This window comes from Oenanthe melanoleuca, chromosome 4 (assembly GCF_029582105.1).
Source record: "Oenanthe melanoleuca isolate GR-GAL-2019-014 chromosome 4, OMel1.0, whole genome shotgun sequence".
In the NCBI taxonomy this organism is placed as follows: Eukaryota; Metazoa; Chordata; class Aves; order Passeriformes; family Muscicapidae; genus Oenanthe; species Oenanthe melanoleuca.
The window spans coordinates 61,528,231-61,549,614 of NC_079337.1; the positions used below are offsets into that span (position 1 = coordinate 61,528,231).

The 21,384-nt window shown below is 35.8% G+C and overlaps 1 protein-coding gene across 1 annotated transcript in view; it reads left to right on the plus strand.

Annotated features, from left to right (window-relative positions):
• Positions 1-21,384, plus strand: part of POLN (DNA polymerase nu) — an 85,183-nt gene that overhangs the window by 13,110 nt on the left and 50,689 nt on the right. Inside the window, exons 10-17 of the mRNA XM_056490545.1 lie at positions 171-254; positions 683-772; positions 2,778-2,834; positions 3,653-3,706; positions 3,926-3,991; positions 18,846-18,903; positions 20,410-20,487; positions 20,913-21,027. Of these exons, the coding sequence (XP_056346520.1) occupies positions 171-254; positions 683-772; positions 2,778-2,834; positions 3,653-3,706; positions 3,926-3,991; positions 18,846-18,903; positions 20,410-20,487; positions 20,913-21,027 (602 nt within the window). The remainder of the gene's footprint in view (positions 1-170; positions 255-682; positions 773-2,777; positions 2,835-3,652; positions 3,707-3,925; positions 3,992-18,845; positions 18,904-20,409; positions 20,488-20,912; positions 21,028-21,384) is intronic.

Here is a 21,384-nt window from a genome sequence, read left to right on the forward strand (position 1 = left end):
GGAGAATATAAGCAATCTACTCAACAAAATGTTGATAGACAGCAATGATTATGCAATATCAAGTACTCCATTTTTAAATAAAGGTCCAATATTCTCATTAACCTTGGAAGTAGCAGATGTTGAAGAAAATAATAACGTGAACAGAATAATTTTGATGTCCTGATTTATAGTTGAGGCTCAAAGAGCTGGAACAGGAGGCTCATGAGGTTGCTGGAGAACGGTTCCTTTTGACCAGCAGTTGTCAGCTCCGAGAGGTATTATTTGTACTGCTATTCCTACTTAAGGTGTACATTCTATGGATTTATTGATGCAGAAGAACTGTAAAGGATATACATCCTTACCACTTCTGACTTATTTTCTTCTATCTTATTTTCTGATATTCCTTCTGATTTTCTTTATTTCCTTCATATTAATGAAGGACATATCAGTTTTTTCGTAAGTATGACAATGTTGAATAATCTTTATTTGAATATATGTACATAACTTATGCTTTTTTTTATTAGTAAATATGTCACTCCTTCAATAGCTCAGAAATAAAGATTTTCAGTTCTGTGTTAGTTCTCTTTGCTACAGTATTCTCTATTTACTTTGTAACCTGTTTTCTCTTTAACTACCCAATAATTTTACTTTCTATTTCAACACTTGAAACACTAAAAGATTTATTATCTTTTTCTTACTTTAGGTACTATTTGATAAGTTAAAACTGCACACGCTGTGTGAGAAACTTCACAGAACTGAAATACAACAGCTTGTATCCACCTCAGAAGTTGTGGTGAGACAGGGAAGGGTTTAAAACCAGCTGCATGATTTAGCAAAACTTATAAGTTATATTCCAGTGAAACTGTGATTTGTCTGAAGTTTTTCTAATGATCTTGGTTTATTTTTGTAGTGTACTGGTGCCAGAAAAGAGACTTGTGCACTCCATGGTAGGGAAAAACAAACCAGCTACTGAAGGTCTCCCCTGAGCCTCCTTTTCTCCAGGCTAAACATCCCCAGCTCCTTCAGCTGTTCCTCACCAGACTTTTGCTCCAGACCCTTTTCCAGTTCTGTTGTCCTCTGGACTCCCTCCAGCACCTCAATGTCCTTTTTGAAAGGAAGGGTCCAAAACAGAACACAATGCTCACTGCTGAGTACAGAGTGACAGTCACTGCCCTGGTCCTGCTGGCTACAATATTGTTGATCCAGGCCGGGTGCCACTGGCCTTCTTGGCCACCTGGGCACACCTGACTCATGTTCAGCCACTCTCAACCAGCACCCCCAGGTCCTTTTCCACTGGGCCCTTTCCAGCCCCTCTGCCCCAGCCTGTAGCACTGCAGGGGTTGTTGTGTCCCAGGGGCAGGACCCAGCACTTGGCCTTGTTAAACCTCAGGTCACCGACCTTGGCCCACTGATCCAGCCTACTGATGGATCCACTCCACTGATGGAGCCTTCCCACCCTTCAGCAGGTCAAATCTTCCATCCAACTTGGTATCATCTGCAAACTGACTTAGTATGCTCTTGATCCCCTTGTCAGATCATTAAAAAAATAATTTTGTGAAGATAATAATAGCAAGGGAGATTGTTTTAGAAGAGGAAAAAAACCTCTGTGCAGCTGCACCTGTTTCTAATTTGGTGCCACAATTGAATTGCTCTACTGTACGTAGGAGTTTAAGTGCACAACTCATTGCTGAACATAACATCTTTTGAGAAGGTAGAAGGGAAATATTTATTTCTTAAGGAGGAAATTCCACTTTTCAGTCAAGTGTCTAAACTACTGAATATGATCTCCGGTAACTTCAATACTATACCATAAAACCCACACACTACTCAAGGAGAAGGAGGTTTCATAGATCAAATGCAACCTTAGAGTGCCAGAGAGCCTTGGGAAATGGGAGGGATCAGTGAAATAGAATTCATGTCTCCTGTTTGTGGGAACATAAGATTAATTGCTATAATCAAAGCAATGCTTTTATGTAGTCCAGTATTCTCTTTCCAGCAACTGCTGAGACTTGGTTATTTAGAGAAAGGTAGGATGAAACATTCCAGGAGATAAATAGTAGACAATTAATCTTAAGATTTTGATTCTCCTGGTAGCAAAAAAACCCACCTTATGTGTTTAAGTATGCATTCTAGTACAGTTCCATCTGTTTTCATCTTGGACTATTGTAGTTCCAGGTATTTTTTGTTGTACTTAAAAATATCTAATTTATTTTAATAATTTAATTATTTTTCTCAACAGAATTTTTGGCTGTTTCCAATCCAAGTAGTCAGAAATATACTTTATTTTATTGGTTTTTAATTTAACAATTTGAATTTCCCTTGAAGTTTTCCTGGAACTTTTATTAAGTCATGAACAGTAGAAATTCTCCTCTTGGACTGTGTGTATGTATATATGTATGTGTGTATATATGCATTATTTGGTCTACTTCCAACATGTTCTCTCTTGCACTGATGCTGTGTAGCACAAAAAACAAAGAGCCATAAATAACACACACACATCACACCCCAGTGTTTTCAAAGTTCCTGTGGAAAAGTTTTATGTCTATGTGTCTTTTTGTTCCTGTCTGGGATAGGAGTGAAAATGAAATGGGAAGGAGTAATCTCCAGCCTTCCTAATGAAGGCTTCCTTTGGGCTGGGGTGGGATTGGTTGAAGGACATCATCATTCAGCCACTATGTTTTCCTGAATTGTCATCAAGTCAGGAAAAATTCTTGGTCAAAAATGTATTCTGTTAAGGCCTGTTTAATCATATAACTTCAAGAAAAGTATGTCAGTAATTCACATTCTTGATATTGCAGCTAAATAAATTGCAAGATCTTCATCCTTTGCCCAAGATAATTTTAGAATACCGCCAGGTGAGCTGATATTTTTTCACAGAATGTAGCTGCATTGAAGCAAAATTTAACAAGATAGATAGCATATTCATAGTTAAATAAATAAGTTTGCTCTGGTAAAAGTTCATTCAAATACTAATTTAAAGTCAGTATTATTAAGACTTTTTAAATTTGAATGCTTATAGTTGTTTTACTCTGTTAGAATATAGCTAGCAAACAAGTTGTACAACATTGCAAAGACAATTGGGAAAATTCACTGTTAATTCAGTGTAGTGCTATAAGGCATACTTAGGGCAAAACATCTATTTTTTGAGTTGTGAAGAAATGCTTTGCATAAACTGAAGGAGATAATTGTTTATGCGGAATTTTGGGGTGGCAAGCCTCCTGAAAATCCAAAACTGACTAGTTAGTCTGCTCCCACACTTAATCATTAGGTTTTCGGTGAATGAGCTTCCAAGAATTTAAAAAAATAAAAAAAAATATAAAAGTGTGAGTTTGTGTTTGGCTTTGATTTTTTAAAATTTGTTTGTGGGTTTTTTGGTGTGTGTAGTTTTCATGTAATTCATTGGCCTGGGGATATAAGATGTAAAAGAATAAATTCCAATAGTTCATTTAGTAGTATCTGCAAAGTCCTGTCTTTAGGTTATAACCAAGCACTTACCTAAGTTACGTGAATAGGTTAAGCTATCAATGAGTATATATCCATTATTTACTTGGATAAAACTGTCTTTAAAAAAGAAAAGTCTACAAACAAGATGCATTTGGAAATTAGGATCTTTAATTTGCAAAATACCTTATTTTTATAAGTAAACATTTATCTAAAATTTAATGTATTTTAGGTTCATAAGATGAAGTCAACTTATGTGGATGGACTACGAACGTGCATGAAAAAGGTAGAAATATATAAAGTGGCTTGTAAAATCCTAAAAAGGTGTGAAATTATTGCAGTGTTTACAGTTTAAGGACTTTTATACATGGAAAATTTAAAAGTACTTATATTTTCTTGTTTTGATTACAGATAATTTTTATTACTGATACTTATATTAAATAAAATACAGCTGCGTCTCTTCTTTCTTTTTTTCTTTTTTGTTTTTTACTTTACTTGATTACAGGGATTTATTTCCTCTACTTGGAATCAAACAGGAACTGTGACTGGCAGACTTTCAGCCAAACATCCTGTAAGTGAGCATATATGAAGATCTGCATTTTAATTGAAAAGAAAAATTAATATTACTTGTACAATATGTAATATTTTTAACACACGAATTATCAGTTGCTGTATTGTATTTAAATGGTGGACAGAAAAAAGCTTGTTAAATGGGTGTTTTACTATAGGACATCTGTTCTTAGGCATACTTTCTGTTATCTGTGATCAGAATTAACATTGTTACCTGAAGTAGAGGGGTACAATTATGAGCCATGCATGTACCTTGAATACTTCCTTGTCATGAATTCCTGGTGTTCATGAAGCACTCCTTGTAAAGGATCAGTGAGCCCTGGAAGGTGGGTATTATGGAAAAGGAAGGAAGCTCTCTTCTTCTGGAATTTGGTTTCAGGCCTCATAGCAGTAAAGGGCTGAGCTGGCAATGCTGGTGCTCTGGCAATCTTGCTTATGTGGCTGGGCTTTTTGTATGTCCCTTCTTATCCATAGTGATCTCCATGTACAAGGTTGTGCCTGAAATGTGTTTCGTTTGACTTTCCTGGACTGCTACAGGCTTGGGTTATTCTTCTTTTTTAGTTTTTTTTTTTTTTTTTTTCCCCACAAAGTAGCCTTTCAAGGGCTTACCTGAATGTATTCTATAATCCCATTTCTCTTGGTGTTTATGATGCCCACTGACCTTTGGCTGTACAGATTCACCTTTGTGTTCCCCTCTCTAACAGCCCATGGCTGCATGGATGAGAGTGCAGGACCTGGTGTGGGACAAGGTGGGGCTGCAGAGCTCCAGGGCTCAAGGCATAGGTGAGAGAACAACAGAACAAAAGTAGTGCCTGTCTATCTGGGGAAAGTTTCTGTTTGGTTTGACCATGGCCTTTTCTAGCAAAGACCTGGCTTCTGGCCCTATGGATGAATAAAGGCTAGAGGGAATCTGTGAGGCTGTTGTCCTTTTAACTCGGGCCCCAAAGGGTTGTCAGTTCCTATCCGTGCAGATTTGGGTACTGCTTATCTCTGTGCAGGACCTAACCTTATGCTTCACAGGTACAAAGGGCATTAGGAGCTTTCTGCAGTCTGGGATAAAGGCCTTGGTCTTCCACAGCTCTGTGTGGGAGCAGAGATATAAACCTTACCAGTTGTGGCCATTTTGCATGGATAGTCTAGTGTGGTTCCTGGCAAGTCCTGCTTGGAATGTTGACTTTGGAGTTCTGACAGAAGACTGTCCTGGGGGATTCTCACCCTCACCATACTGGTAACTTCCTTTGCTCTTCTTTCACCTTTCTTCACAGTTCTTGTTTCATTTGCATCTCCCTACCCTCGTGGTACGTAGTTCCATACAATTTGTCATCAAACAATTTATAGGAAGTGCTTATGCTTTTTGCAGAGTAAAAATCAGTATTTAGGATTCTGAATTAACAACAGAATGGGAAAGTGTTACTGGCACTCGTGTTTCCCAGATGGGAGAAAGTGAGAGGAAAAGATGATCATGAAGGTCACAGTTTGCTGAATTCTCTGATGTGATGCACAGGCATTTCCAAGTCAGAGCTGAACAGACAGCTGTCTTGAAAAACCACATACAACAAAAAATTACATTTAGCTCATCATAGTAAAAAGGACATAAAATCTGTTTTTCTTAAAGGTTGTTTTTTTTCAAAATAATGCTGCCAGAATTAGCATCCAGGGTTGCCTAAGGCTGGCTTTTGCTTCTAAAGAAAAACATTGGCATGTTTGGTTTTTTTTGTTTGAAATGTTTATGGAACTTATGCCATCTGTTTCTGAATCATTTATTGATATAGAATATATACTGCAGTCACTTTGCTAAGTGTTAAAGGATTGGGAAGATTCTTGCCAGAAATCTTAAATATTGGAGATATTTTTGTGGTTACTATGATATTGTGTCGAATTTTAGCTGAATTCTTGCTGAAGTAGTTTATTTTTAACTGTTTTAAAATGCTTTAACAAGTGATTAAAGCAAAAGATAAGTGTGAATCAGATACTGTGAGAATTCAAATGGAAAAACATCCCATATTCTGCAGTGCTTCTGAGAGATGGGGTTCCAAACAAAGGTATCTTTATCTTTCTTTTGCTTTGTTAAGGTAATGGATCTATCTGTCCTCTGTCCTTTAAGGCATTTAATGGAGTCCAGAAGGGATTTACTTACAAGTTTGAGGGGAAATGACGAGACATTAGATACAGAGCAGAATTTCTTTTTCAGATAAACTGTCATCTTTCAGATAGTTCCACATTTGATATATGGATGATGTATATTTTTGGCTTTATGTGGGTTTTTCTCAATAGATGAGTTTATTCACATGAATTTTTATAACTTTTGTGTTGTAGCATCTTGGAGGGGGTTTCTTAGCAGCATTTTACATCAGTGGCTCTCCATTTTAGTTTAACTGTGCACTTCATTCCTTTCATTTGGTTTCTTCCTCTACCATATATGTGCTGTATAAATCATGTGTTTTTCACAAATAACTGTTAATATATTATTGCTGAACAGGGACACATTTGATCTTGCAGTCTCCTGTTATTGCATTGTAGATGTCTATGTGTTACTTTTGGAGAACCTGAGTATATGAAACCTAAAATGAAATATAAACCCTAAAAATTATTTTATAATGTATCCATATGGTAGTTGGTTTTTTTCCCCCTTATGATAGAAATATTGGGGAATTTAATTAGGTTTATTATTTGAATGTGTTATTTTCAAATAGTTTTTGTATAAAAGTAATAATCTTGTCTACATTAAGATACTCTTTAATTATATTGCTCATAGACAACTTTTCTATTAGATATATTTATGAAATTCATAAAAACTTGTTTATGTTCTCCAAACCCACCTGGAAATATCTCTTTTCAGCCTCTCATGTTTTAAAGCAGAAATAAGTCAAGACACAAGTGGAAAAGCATAAACCCAAATAAGATCAAGCCCCTTTCAGAATGAAAAGAAGAAATCCTAACTTGAGATATAAAGATTGCATAAAATTAGATGTTATAATTTGGTTTAAGATGTAAATTTCAGTGCTAGAATCAGATATTCTGTATTAAGATTTCTTTCCTCCAGGCTTCTGCTGCAGAGAGAGCTGAAATGCTGCTAATGAGTTTATGCTTCTCTACTTCAGAAGATGTTTGCATCATTAAACTGAAAAGCATAAAGTGGTGGGCTTCAGGGAGCATTTCCTTCCTTTCAGTAAGAAAAAGTTATGCTGAAGATAAATAAAAAATTTTCTCCTTCTTGGAGCAAGTGGAGAAAAATAAAAAAACATTTCTCAGGAATGCTGAAGCTTTCCTCAGGAAAAATGCTTTTACAGCTTGTCCAAAAAGGCAAAGAAAATAATTTAACCTATCAAGTCAAAGAAACATGTTAGCTTATAATTTGGAAATCAGGAATGTAATTTGAAAGAGAAACTAATTAGCACATTTTGAGTGTTAACATGCTTAAGGAAGGATCATAAAGAGCCTGAAATATTTCATATATCTTAATCTCTTCAATAGATACAAGATTTTCTGGTGGTGAATGCACAATAGAGAGTTGCATGCTTGTTTATTAGAAAATGAGTGTTGCAATTAGTGTTTGGAATATGAATAATGAATTTACCCATCTGGTTTTCATTCTAAAAGGAGAAACAATCCCTTCAAGTAGAGGCCCCTCTGAGCAATTGCCATCCAAAATGAGTCTGTTCTCTCAATTAACTTAGCAAACCAGTATTTCTGATTATCTATACGATATCCATGTTATTTCCTCTCTGGGCTGCTTTATTGGAGTGAAAAAAATTTCTAATTTTCTCTGAGATAAATTGGAAATGTGTTTTTGGCATAGTTTTGGGATTGTTTCTGGACAGTGTGGATGGGACACTGCTTGTTTGTCTCCCTTTTGTAGCAGAATCCCAATAGGTTTTACATCTTGGCATCCCCATGTGCACTCCTAGCAGGGTGGTCTGACAGAACCGTGCTACCAAAGCTGTTGTGACAGCTCCAAATTTCAGGCATTTTCTCCAAGGGCTCATTAAGGCTGTAGGCTGATTTGTGATACTGTGAATATTCTTTCTGAAAGTTTGAAGTCTGTGGTCACAATTGGATTCCAGCAGGAACAGGATGTTCTGCAAGGTGTTCCAATAGTGATGAGATTCTGCACTATCTTGTTTTATCCCTGCCCCTTTCTTTCACTGCTTTTAGAAGGTTTGGCAGAGGCTGATACAATGTGAGGAGTCAGACACCAAGTCTGGGAGCAGGGATATGCTTGCATTTTGCATTTTTTTTAACCCCCTCCCTAGAAATGAGCCAAGACCTTGGCTGCTTTTGAAAATGCACTGATAGGAATAAGACTTTGGTAAACTTGTTTTCATACACTATCCAGCTGAGAAGATTATTTACTTAAAATGGAGAAATGGTATGGGGGGGCCTTACATTTTCATTGATCTTGGAGTGTCTTCTATTATTTTTTTAAAATATCTTTATTGGAAAGCACTGGGCATAGAGACATGTCAGACACATTACAGGTTCATATAAAACATCTTGTCTAAAGTCTTCTGAAATATCATCTAGGCTAACAAAATAATTTTTAGGTAAGTATTTCCTAACGTGGGCTTTGCTTATAAAAAGGGTGGGTTGTCTTAATGGATATGAGAATATGTCTGCTTTCTTGGGCCTTTGAATTAAAGCCTTTTAATGCTGTGTTTTCTAGTCAGTACAAACCCATGTCACTCAGATGAGCTGATGTGTTGTTAGAAAAAGCCAGAGTGTGCTTGCTGATTGTTGTGGTTGATTGGTGTTCTCTGAGCATCTTTTGCATTCACACCATATTTTCAGGCCATATTTCTTTTCAGTATGTTTATTCCACTACTCTAGAGTCATTTGGTGATTATGACTGCACTAATAGCACTAAAATAGCATCTCATTTTATGAGTAGAGTTATGATGTTTTTATAGTCTCTTGTTGCTCAGTTTTTTTAAAAACTAATCTTAATGAAGGCTTCAAGAAACTATATTTACAGTTGGAGACAGAAGTTCTGTATTTCCTCATCCTCACTCATCACAGTTGAAGTTTTATGGCAGGAAAATTTTACTTAAAAGTGAGTGAATGGGAATGTTGACAAGACTTTGGTCCAATTACATTTTCAGAATGAAATTTTATGCTACCTTAACATTGCAATAGAAAGTTCTTAGGAATTAATGTGACAACTGTAGTGTGGAAAGTCACTGTTATTCATATCATAACACTCATATCTGGTGCACCAGAGCATCATCCTGTTGATTCAGTACCCAAGTACAGAAACAAGGTTTCTTCATTATAGACCTTTGTTCTCTCAGCATCTGGGCTACAGTGTCCTTTTCTATGATATATGCACATCTTTGACATTCTCTGTTGTAATGCTCCTGATTGGCATAGATTGATTTATCTCATGGTGAGTGAGCATATCCAATACATGGACATTTTACAGACTACTTTGGCTCAGTAAAGTTTGTCAGTTGAAAGCATCATCTGGGCTGTAATTCTGTAAAACCAGCGGTTCAATCCTATCCTCTTCTCTTCTGTTTGGGATTATCTTTATATATATTTGTATATTTGTTGTGTGTGTTATTTAAAGAAAGGTAATGTGCAGCTGGTATAAATCTTCTTCCTTGCAGTAACAGCATAAAAGATACTTGCATTTTATTTATGCAGCAGAAGGTGGTCTGTCATTATTTCTTCTACAAGCTGAACAAAAGCACAGAAATAAGCAGAGCAATTAAAATTGATAACTCAAAAATGAAAATTCTATACAACTTGGAAAAATATTTTAGCACCTTATGAAATATTGACTATGAAAGCTGAAATCCTCCTTCACTGTCCTTTACTTTCTGGCAAAAGAAATTCTCAGAGAAGCTTAAATTTGTAGAAATGTGGGGAAGAAAGTTCCTCTAAAATATTCCCATGCTAGAGAGATGACAGCACTGCATACTTCCACTTGCTCCTTTAAAATTAGAAGATAATATATTTCAATCCAGTATGTATAAATTAAGTTGTCAGCACTTGAGCATTTACTGCTATTGAGTGGGCGTTGTTAAGGTTGTTGATTATATGCTGATTCATTTTATCCTTTGAATGGCCTTTGCCAGCAATCTTTTGGGAATGCTCCAGGTAAAAGCCAAAGCTTTGATCGTGTCTTAGAAATTCATCATGGAATACAACTACTGCTACTGCCAGGCTATTTTTTTCTATAATATGAATGTGATTGGAGCACAGAGCTAAAAAGAATCAAAATTAGATTGTTAAAAAACTTGTTTTGATTAATGTAGCTTTCACTACCTTACAAATTCAAAGGTGTTTTAGAGTGAAGTAATTATAGTAATATCTATTACTTGAAGAATTCTGTTACCTAAGTTAGTCTACGCACTTTGTTATGTTTCTCGGAATTTTATTAAGTCTGATTTCATGTGATCTGAGAATAGTTTAAGAGTAATATTGGCATGGAGTTTAGTTTACAAGAAACAATTAGTGACATTCACTCATAGTTTGTCGTGATTGTTATTCTGCTACTTTTTATCCATTCACATTTCAACTCCTGGCTGGGCACTTTTCTTATGCCTGAGGTTGGCATATGCAGCATCCCCTGATGTTTCCACTGGTCACAGTCACTGTACCTCTGTAAGCTCTGAGGAGTTTCATGCAGCCCATATCCTGCTGAGGTAATTTTTACTGTCCTCATCCATAAGACAATTGGTCAGAGTCTTCAGCAATGTGCACAAATACATAGGTGATCCTTATATTAAATATCTCTGTGTCTATTTGTTATTGAGTTTTCTGTTGGAGCCTCTTGTGAATTGATTAAGATTTTATAAATTATGGCTGGTGGTTTTTTTTGTTTTCATATGAGGCGCTCCATTAGAGGGAGTTTTAGATGCACACTTTAGCAACTACTTAGAGCTTGGAGACTTATATTCTGACAGGACATTTAAAATAAAAGTCTCAGACACACAAATTATGTCTTGTCTTACAATCTCTCAAAAGGGGAAAGTGTAACTATAGTTCTCTGATGGTTCAATTCCTGTTTGCAAGGACAAAATAGTCTTAGCTCAATATCAGCATAGATTTCACTGTTTTAACATAGCAATAATATTAAAATAGTTTATTTTGCTATGTAGTGTTCTTCTACTGTACAATCTTCTCCCAATTTGCATCTAAAAAAAATTAAAAGTTCTGAGAAGTCTGACAATATCAGAAACGAAGAATGATTTGAAAAATGGTTTACAGGGGAAGATGAAAAGTTAGGTAGATTAAAAGAGGCTTCTTGTCTTAGATGGACCAATTTTCGTGTGGTAATATTTTTTCCAAAGCTTTGTCATTGGCATTCCAAAGAAATTCAGAATAATTATCTCAGAAGCTCTACATTCCTATTAATTTTTTTCGCTGACAATTATTTTTATTTCCGATTCAATAAATGGAAACTTTGTCCGTTCTTCATTTCCTCAGCAACATTTCTTAAAGCCTCAGTAATCTTTTTGCAGAGTTTTAGAGATGGATGTGCTCTCTCAAGTTGGCAACAACAGTGGAAAAAAAAATTATTTGTATAAGGGTTGCTGAAGGTGAACAGAAAAGGACACAGGTCATCTTGCTGACATGGCCTACCTTGCATGGCCTACCTGTCCCAGCATGATCATTCACTGTCTCTGACTCTTGGGAACTGTTAAGGACCACTTCTGTCAAGTCCAGAACTGTCCTTTCCTGATTGGGAGCAAAGAGACATTATTTATTTAGGTTTCCTTTAAGTCCTTCACAGCCTTTTAAGAGGAATTCCCTGCTAACATATGCTTAGTAAATTGCTCAGTATGTGGAACAGTCTTTTTTGAGATGCTAATTTTTACCCTTTTCATAAAAAACCCATTTCAACTGTTACATTAACTGCTACAGTAAATTCCTCTAGCCTGGAGATCTTTTAAATTTTTGTGTGGTTAGAGGTCTGGTATTTGTATCTTTGGACAATATTCCCTTGACACTCTTCACTTTAAAGCTATAATATGCATGTCAACTGTACAATATTTACTGTCTCCAGCTGCCACTCAGAGGCTTGTTATCTCTATGCCTTAGCATTGGGGCTTTTTTTCACCAAAACAAAGTCGTATCTCCTTGGAGTTCATCCTAGAGTTTGAGCTTCCCATTTTAATTAATATTAGTGTAACAGGGCTAGTATTCTTTATATAATCTTTCAGGAAAATAGAATTAAATAAGTAATGTAGTCAATTTATAAATGGGAAACAAAACAAATCTTTTCTCTTGAAAGATGCAAAGAGCTGTGTCTGTACAAACTTGCTTGCTGTGTAAAGGTGAGTAATCTGACAGTATAAAGCCAAGAATCTGGGCTGAATCCATGATTTGACAAAATAATTTGTCACAGAACACAGATTTTAATCAAATCAGTGAGTAAATTATTTTTTTCCATTTTAAAAATCACTCATCAAAACCTTTTTCGTGTGCTGATAAATCTTTATTACCTGAGATTATTGCCAGGTCTAAATTTCAATGAATATGGCAGAAAGAGAATTAGTTGTAGGAAATCAGAGTGTTCTTAGGGCCTACTCTCTGAAGTGAGAAGTCACAAATTTTGGTTGCCCTCCTTTCCTTCCTTGTATTCATATCTTTCCAAGCTGATTAGGCTTGTGGGAATGGGATTAATAACTTCTAAGCTTCCTCCTTTTCTGATGTCTAAAACCTTGGTAATTCTTTGCTGCAGGGTAAGGCAAGAGGGGAGTTCCTTACCTTTGATTGATTGTTCTCTGCTGAAAAGTGGAAACTAGTAGCAAAAATGAAGGAATCCTTCTCCAGAAGTCTGCATGATTCTGTGTTTTTTGACAAGGAAAATAGATGTCATTTATTTTCCACAGGCCACTAGGTGGCAATTGCAGACAAGTCAAGATTTGCTAAGGAATGCATGTACACATCCATACCAGGCTGGCATTGCTATTGTGACCTTGTTCATTTTCCTATTTTCTACGTTTAATGAGAGGCATGCCATATTTTAAAAATTAAATCTTCAGACTGTCTTGAAACTGTGTTTCATCTAGAAGTCACAGAAAATAGCTGTTTATTCCTTTAGGACTATAAATTAATGCTACTGATTATTTTTGCTGTGTAATTTCTCATGAGTAATTTGCCTCTAACTTTGGAGATGCCAGATAAATTGAGTGAGTTTGATGTTGTGAGTGCCCTCAGGACTCAGTCTTTTCATTCTGCATTGCAAAGATGCTCTTCTGGGCAGGGTGCAGTTTTCCTTGCCAGTTCTCCAGTAGCTTTGGCCTTTAACAGTGGAGCAAGCAAAGTGTTGATGGTTAAGGAAGCAGCTTACTGAACCTGTGCTTACATGCCTTCTCAAACTGATTAAATGAGATGTGAGAATACAATTTATCACTAGGTGTGGTCCCATGTAGAGCAGGAAAAGACAACTGAAAATGAAGGAAAAGGAGTGAGAAAAATTTGAAGTACATAAACCAGAGGGAACAGTAAAGATTAACAAGAATTTTTTAAAAATAGCAAGTAGAAATTAAAAAAATGCAATTAGAAATTTGGAATATAAAACTCAAACGAGTTGTCATCCATCCGCCTATCTATTAGCATTGTAATAAAGTCTTGTCTTATGGACCAAAGTCTTACTTCTGCTCTAAAAGTATTACAATGCTAGTCATCAAACAAATGCTGTGGATTTAAAAGGTTACTTTGTGTTTCATTGTGCAGAGTTCGTGTTCAAAGTGAATAGTTGTGGCCTGATTGTTCTAATAAACTTTCTGGAGAAGAAGTTGCTGAGACAAACGGCAGGAACTTTTGAGTTATAATGTTTCAGTTTTTGCTGCAGTGCTACATTTCATGAGAGAAACTAGAATTTTGATGCTCTGAAGTTTTTTCAAATGGAAAAGAAACTCTGTGTATTTCTTAAGTGTGAGGAAATAATTGGTTTCCTGAAGCAACATCTATTAGAGCAATTAAATCTAACAAGATTACAGTCCCAGTAAATTTTATTACTTACAAGGAATTCAACTAGCTTTTGCTATTTGTTGGCACTGGTAGCCACTGTAAAACAAAATTAATTCTTTTATTTTTTTCTAGTGTTTGACACTGTCCCTCACTAACAGCAGGTGGATTGGTCACTACATCAAAGGAGAAGTTCATTATAGCTTCACCTAGTCTAACTCCTTCCTTCTCTCTGTTTGGTCTAACTCCTTGGCTAGTTTTTAACTTCCCTCATGATATATCCATCCTGTTTACATTTATGAATGGTACTCTTCTCTTAGTAGTAAGTTGTGTCTCTGTTCTTATTTTTAAATGAGGTCTTAGAACAGTGGGGGAATTAGAATCAAATGCCCACTGAATAATCAGCAGCCGCCTCTGTGCATTCCCATTTATTTCAGTAAATACCTGTTACATTGCTTTGCTCCCCTCCCTGCAGTTTGCAGGTCTTCACATATTCCATAGAGGTTTAGAAATACAGATCTGGGTAGTTATAGATTAATGAGCCATTTTCTAGTAAAAAAAATTGCTTATAACAATTGATGCCTTTTTATACAGACATGGATGTTTATTCTGAGAGTCACTGGGGTTGAGTGGGGTTGCTACTTGTTCAAAATAGCAATTTATGCTACTGAAAATGTAAATGGGGAGGAAGAGAGATGTTAGAGGTTAGCTGAAACCATATAAAAAACTGAGAGGGGGATCAGAATATAGGAAATATGGTCAACACCCTACTTGATGTAGAGTAAGAAATAATTAAAATGCACCAACAGCCTCTGAGATTAGGTGAAATCTAACTCCACTGACTTCAAAGGTAATTGATCCAATATGTCTGTATACAATAGTCCTTGGAAAGAACTGAAATCATATACTGGTTTTAACCTAGGAAAGAATAAAAAAATAGTGGCAAATGAAGACGTAAGATTTTGCATACCAAAAATAGAAAGCTCTACAGAGTTTAACTGACAGAGAAGAAACTCATAAAACTGGGAAGCTGTCTAATTGTTTGATTTTTGGTTAGCTATTATTTCATTGATAATTTTACTTTCCTTGCATATAGTGACTTATGGATGAGAGCATTGTTCTTTTGAGACTTGAAGCTGTGTTTGAGAGTCTTAAAGAGAGACATCCAAAGTCCATCAGTTCTGAGCCTCCTTGGCCAGGGCTGCTGGAGATCTCCAGACAATCTCCAAGGGTTGAGGTTTCAGAACTTGTCTGGGCAGGCTGTTCCAGTGTTTGACCACTGACACAGCAGAGGAGTTTTTCTTACATTCGAATGGAATTTCCTATAATGGTTTCTGATTGTCACCTCTTGTCCTGTCATTGGGCATCAGTGAGAAGAACCTGGAGCACATAAAGAAGATGGAGCTCATCTGGCATCCTGAGTAGAGGAAGAAGATCAGTCTCTTGGTCTGCTGGGATGCTCTTCCTGATGCAGCCTAGGATGCTGTTGACCTTCCTAAGTACAAAGGCTCATTGCTGGCTCATGTTCAGCTTGTTCTTCGCCATGATCCACAGGTCATTTTCTGCAGAGCTTCTTTCCAGACTGTGAACTCTGTGGGACCCTGACAGCCCGTTGCTCCAGATGCTTGAGGCCTCTCTGAATCTGACATGTCAAGCACTCCTCAGGATTTTGGATCGCCTGCCATCTTGCTGAGGTTACATCAGTCCTGTTTTCGGTCACAGATGGAGCTGTTGGGCCTTATTTGCCTCTGGGCTGCTCCAGTAGTGACTGACCCCCAGCTGGTCTTTGTGCCACTCACCAAAGCCCTTTGGACCCTCAGTTCAGTCAGTCTACTTCACTGTCCTCTTATCTAACTTGTACTTCATCAGCTTCTCTGAGGCTTTTATGAGCGAGTGTTTTGAAAGCCTTGCTGGAGTCAAGGTAAACAACATCTGCTGCTCTCCCCGCATCCACAGAGCTGCTTACTGCATTGCACAAGGCTGTCATTGGTTAAACATGATTTCCCCATTCTAAATCCATGGTGACTACCCCAGGTCATCTACTTGACTTTAATATGTTTGCAGATGTTTTCTAGGATTATTTGTGCTATCATCTTTCTGGGAAATGAGGAGAAGCTCATTAGCCTGTAGTTTTCTACTTCTTCTTGTCCTCATGGAAGATAGGAGTGGCAGTTGCTTTCTTCAGAAATCTCCCCTGATCATCACAGTCTTTCAGACATATTAAAGCTGAGATTTTGGCTTCATCTACCCTTATTATCAGTTGGAACCTCTGGAAGTTAATATTTTGTAATCGTGTTATTTTTATATGTTTTTTTTTTTTATAATGCTAGGATTTTCTTGTTAATCATCTACTAGAATAGCTTAACCATTTTTTTACATTCACTCAGAAACAATGAAGAGAAGTATTGTAATAGTTAACTTTCACAACCATCTTTTCCACCACACTGTTTCAAGCATTCCTTCTTGTCTGTTGGAATATGATTTTTCAGAGAGTCAATTTTGTTTCTCTGTAACTTCTAACAAGATATGGATACCCTTTTCTAACAGTAAGGGATAAGATTAACATCTCAGATTGGGTCTGAGAAGGTTTTGCAGAAATACATAAAATATACACATAAAAGCAAAAATGCAGGCTGTATTATGTAGCCCAAAGTGGTTATAATCATGTGCCCAAGCCACATTAATTTTTTACTTCTGATAAAGTAAAAGTCACCTGACACAAGCAGAGGAGAACTTGATATTTGGAAGACTCTTGTGAGATTGTCTGCTTATTTCTCTATTCCTTTAAATATCTAGAGTAAATTTATCTCGTCAAATTTAATGATCTAAATATTAGAATACATCAGTTCCAGGGGAACATTAGGACAACTTGTCAGTATGTGTCTTATACAGATAGGTTGAACTATCAATTGCAGATTCCTGTCTTTGCTGGCTGTAGAGGGATCTACACAGCTCGTGTAAACCAACAACTTGCCTAAAATTAATTAATCTAAAATCAGATGAGAGGGATGTGCTAAACAATTCCAGTAGCTTAAAGATGAGCATTACAACTCTCATGTTTCTTGAGTTACCTCTTTTCTGAAGATCTAGTCAAATTATGAGTTGTTAACTAATTTATAAGTGAAAAGACATTTTGCACTTGTAATTACTTATTGGTGTTTTCCAGAATTATTAGTAACACTTTTAAAATTGCATTGAAAGTAGACTTTTTACATATACTCTCAATGAAAACAAGATAGCAATGTAGTGATTGATTTTTACATAGTTGATAGATTCTGAAATACTTTTTTTTTTTTAAAAAATTCACTTTGTTCAGGATTTTGAAGCTAATGAGAAGTTAAAATATCAGAGTAACTATGAACAGTTTTAACCTGTGCTGGAAATTACCTAAGTACATTTCACAATACCAGTGTAGAGCTGAATGAGAAACCCTTCTGCATCCTCTCTTAGAATGGTTCTGTAAGTCAGAAATAAATTTATTTTTTTTAATGTGTGTAAAATTAAGCTTCCACATTAATTCATGTGCAGGTACATAATAAAGGACAAAATTTTCTGAATTTCTGAGGATCTACTGGATTCTATGTCACTTAGACTGCACATTTTTCATATGAATTGAGCACTAGTTCTCCCCAGCTTGTTATTGGTGGAAATCAATAGTTGCCAATAGGAGTGTTAGTTTTGTGTACAGATTGAATAACCACTTGCTTCAAAAAATGATTTTAAAATATGCATTACCATAAGCATTGCCACAACTGTGTTTTTAGATATTTCTAGAAGCTAAAGAATAAAATATTCCAGCTGGAAAGTGTTTATTCTGGGTATTGAAGGATTGAGAGCAGTGTTGCTAGTTTTTATCCATGCTGTGAAAATATTCTGCATATTATGTGGTAGTTTTCTATCTCTTTCTCTCTCTAGGGTGCTGTGGCAGATGTTCAACTTTAGTACATTTAATTGTATGTCTTTAAGGGTAGTGCTAAGACTAGGGATGGTAATGTTGTGGTTTGGGGGTTTTGTTCTTCTGCTTCTGCTTTAAATTTCAATAGCTTTTGCTGTCTGATTACATCCCTCTTAAGTTTAAAATAACAATTTTTGAGTTGAAAATTGCACAGAAAATGATCATTCTGATTTGGAAATTATATAGCACTATTCCCACTCTCTGAACTTTCAGTATTACATAATATTAGTATGTACATCTAATTCCTGAACCACTTGTAAATTAATTACATGGAATGACAAAATCAGGGCTTGATACATTCTCTTGTCATATGTTGCTTTTCTAGATAAAGAGCATAATGACACAAAATAACAGAAAGGATTTGTCATGTGCATCTTTGATGCTTTACTGGAGGTGTATGAACCCAGATCTTGGAAAAAAAAAATCTGCTGCTAATCTTAGTCCTGCATGTCGGTTGATAAAATTAGCTCTAGTTTTTAACCTGGACTGATGCACTGAAGACAATAAAGGGTTCCTTATATATTTTATCATGCATTTCAAAAAAGTAGGAATAGATACTAGAAAAAATCCAAGAGGCTGAAGAATATTCAGTTCCTTTAGCCTGCAGGCAAGATTCACATGTGTTCTTTTCTCAGAAGTAATGCACTATATCTAAAAGACACAGATTAAAATAAGAAGAAAATTATTTTTATTGGATTACTAATTATCTTCTATGGTGCATCCAGAGATTAGGCTCTGGAATGGCTACAAGTGAGTAAATGTTCTTAGAAGCTTCTAATTTTCATGGAGGAGCAAATATTAAAAAGTGTCTGCAGATGCAGAATGTGAAGATTCCTTTGGAAAGCAAAGTGATTAATCTTTCTTACTATATGGGAAAAACTTGTTGGCACTAGTAACACTAATGCTGGTAATAAACTGTTCCTAAATTTATTTTCATAAACTTGCACTTACTAAGCATTTTTATTCTTCCTTTTTGTAGAACATTCAAGGTATCTCTAAACATCCAGTTACAATTACAAAGAAACAGTACATAAAAGGTAAACTATTTTTTTATTAGGATGAAAAGGCAGTTTTATCTAATTATTTTATTGAGTGATATTATATTTTGAAGCAGACTGATAGGTCCAATATTAAATATCAGATGATCGATGCTTTGTTATACATTAGCATTTAAGCCATTTACTTTTTCTGGTTGCTCCTGAAAAAAGATTTGGTTTTTCAGCACTGGTTTAAATATTTAGAAGCTATTAGTTGTTTTTTTTTTTTTTTTGTTTTCCTCACTTTTTCCCAATGAAATTATGCATCTTAAGCACCTTACATATCCTAGGGATGATTTTGTGTGTGATAAGCTCATAAGGCTCTGCCTGAGTCATTGTTTAGGCTGGGTCATTTTAATCATATTCACAGCTAAACACCAGTAGTTAGTCAGATGTGTTGTTTTTGATAACAGAAGTGGATTTAAGGCAGATGGTTCAGAGAGAATCAAAGTGTAGTCTAGAAAAGCATGAGCCAAATGATGAAGAGAGAAACCCAGAGTAGCAGGCTCAAATATAAGAGAGAGATTTTGGAACACACATTCTCCTCCTCGAATGCCTGCAGCTGCAGCTGGGCAGTGCTGCTCAATGTGGTGCTTGGTTCTCTGTTAAGGGCAAGCTTTGCCTTTTCACAGCTATTCCTCTCTGTGTTGGAAATAATACAGGTCATTAAACAGGAGGCTATGGAAGATAATGTAAAAATTTGTCAGTAGTTTTATTTTATCTACATGAGTCATTTTAAAAGTATTTTTTAAAAGTTGCTATAAAAGACTGTGCCAACAGGGGCAGCATAAACCTGAGGTGCTGGGCATAACTCTAGCACACAAAACTTTCTGGAGATTTTGTTAATGATCTTATATGCTTCTCAAAAATATATTTCTAAGTTTTTCCTGTATCAAGACACATTTTTTTCAATTTTCTTCACTTTTATGCTGACCAGATTCTGTTGCATTTTAAACCACCATCCCTCCCTACACTATGTCAAATGATATTCCCTGGATGCACTCAGTTTCTAGTACCTTGTGTTAGTGTTTAATTATATTATTGGGGATTTCTGTCATTACAATTTGGATTCCTATGACAGCTGTATGTTCTCAATATTATATTCCCCTACCATCTGTAAGTCAGAATTTGGTTATTAACACATTGCTGCAGCATGTTCAAAGATACAAAAATACATATTTTTTACTTATTTTTATAGACCCTTCTTTATGAATGTATCCTTTATTAAGTGATCTGTGAATAATATTAGTTATTGTATATATTTGAGAGCTTGTGTTTAGGGAAGGGTTTGGATTTGAGAAAGGAAGTGAGCAGTACTTCAAGGATGGTGGAGGTAAAGTTGTACATGATTGATATGGTGAAATAATTGTTATGCAGGCAGTTGGTACTCTGCTAATTTGCTTACATTGCAATTTCCGTAGTGTTAGCTGTGTATTTGGTGTAAAACCTCCTGTGATTTGCAGCACAAACTGGTGTTTGGGGTTTAAATGTGTATCTCCTCTCTAGGAAAAGAAGAGGACATAATAACTTTTTCCCCAAGAACATTGTTTGTTTCAAAAAATGGATGTACATTTTTAGCAGCAGGTAAGAGAGAGAGTAAATTATTGTACCCATGCATATTATTATTTACAGTTCTGTCATGTCTTTTCCCCTCTCCTTTGGATGACATATTTTACAAGGCTGTCAAATCCCTTAGTAACAATTAATATTGTTATATGATTTTTATTCCTTATTATGCTTTGGAAGTGGATGATATTTAAGCCTTGTGAGTAGAAACAGAGTTAATAAGATTAACTGACACTTGAAGATAATGAAGGATTGAGACACTTTGTGATCCATAGCTGGAATATAACATCTTCAGCATGAGCTTCTTACAGGCATCTGTCTTTTTTGAGCATGAAGAAGTGATTGAATTCTCCAGGCTTACATTTTAATTTGTGGTAGTCTGGTTAAAATGCAGATATGTTTTTATTTTAGAGCAATAGATGCATTTTAACACTGTTTTCTAGACTTCTCCCATATTGAGTTAAGGATCCTTGCTGACTTATCATGTGAACCAGAACTTCTGAAACTGTTCCAAGAACCTGAGATCACTGATATCTTTGCTACACTGGCTTCTCAGTGGTAAGATTAAATGTTGCATATTTTCATTGTAATTAGACAAGATAGTAAGAATAACCTGAGTTATTGTATTACTGCATAATAATAACAAAAGACAATATTTTGTTACGGTATCTATTGTTCATGCTATTTGAACACCATTAATTCTCTTCAGTCTTTCTGAGCCTGTTCTTCTCCACTGTGGTTAATTACCACATATCAAAATGCTGCAGTCCAACTGGGCAGCATGAGCCTTGTGGCTAAAACTGATGCAATGATATTTTGTGAACAGTGGTTGCTGATAAATTTCTCCTTGTATTGTTTTTAACCAATTCTTTTTAAAAATCCAGAGCAGCAGTTAGAGAGGTTATTCATCTGAAA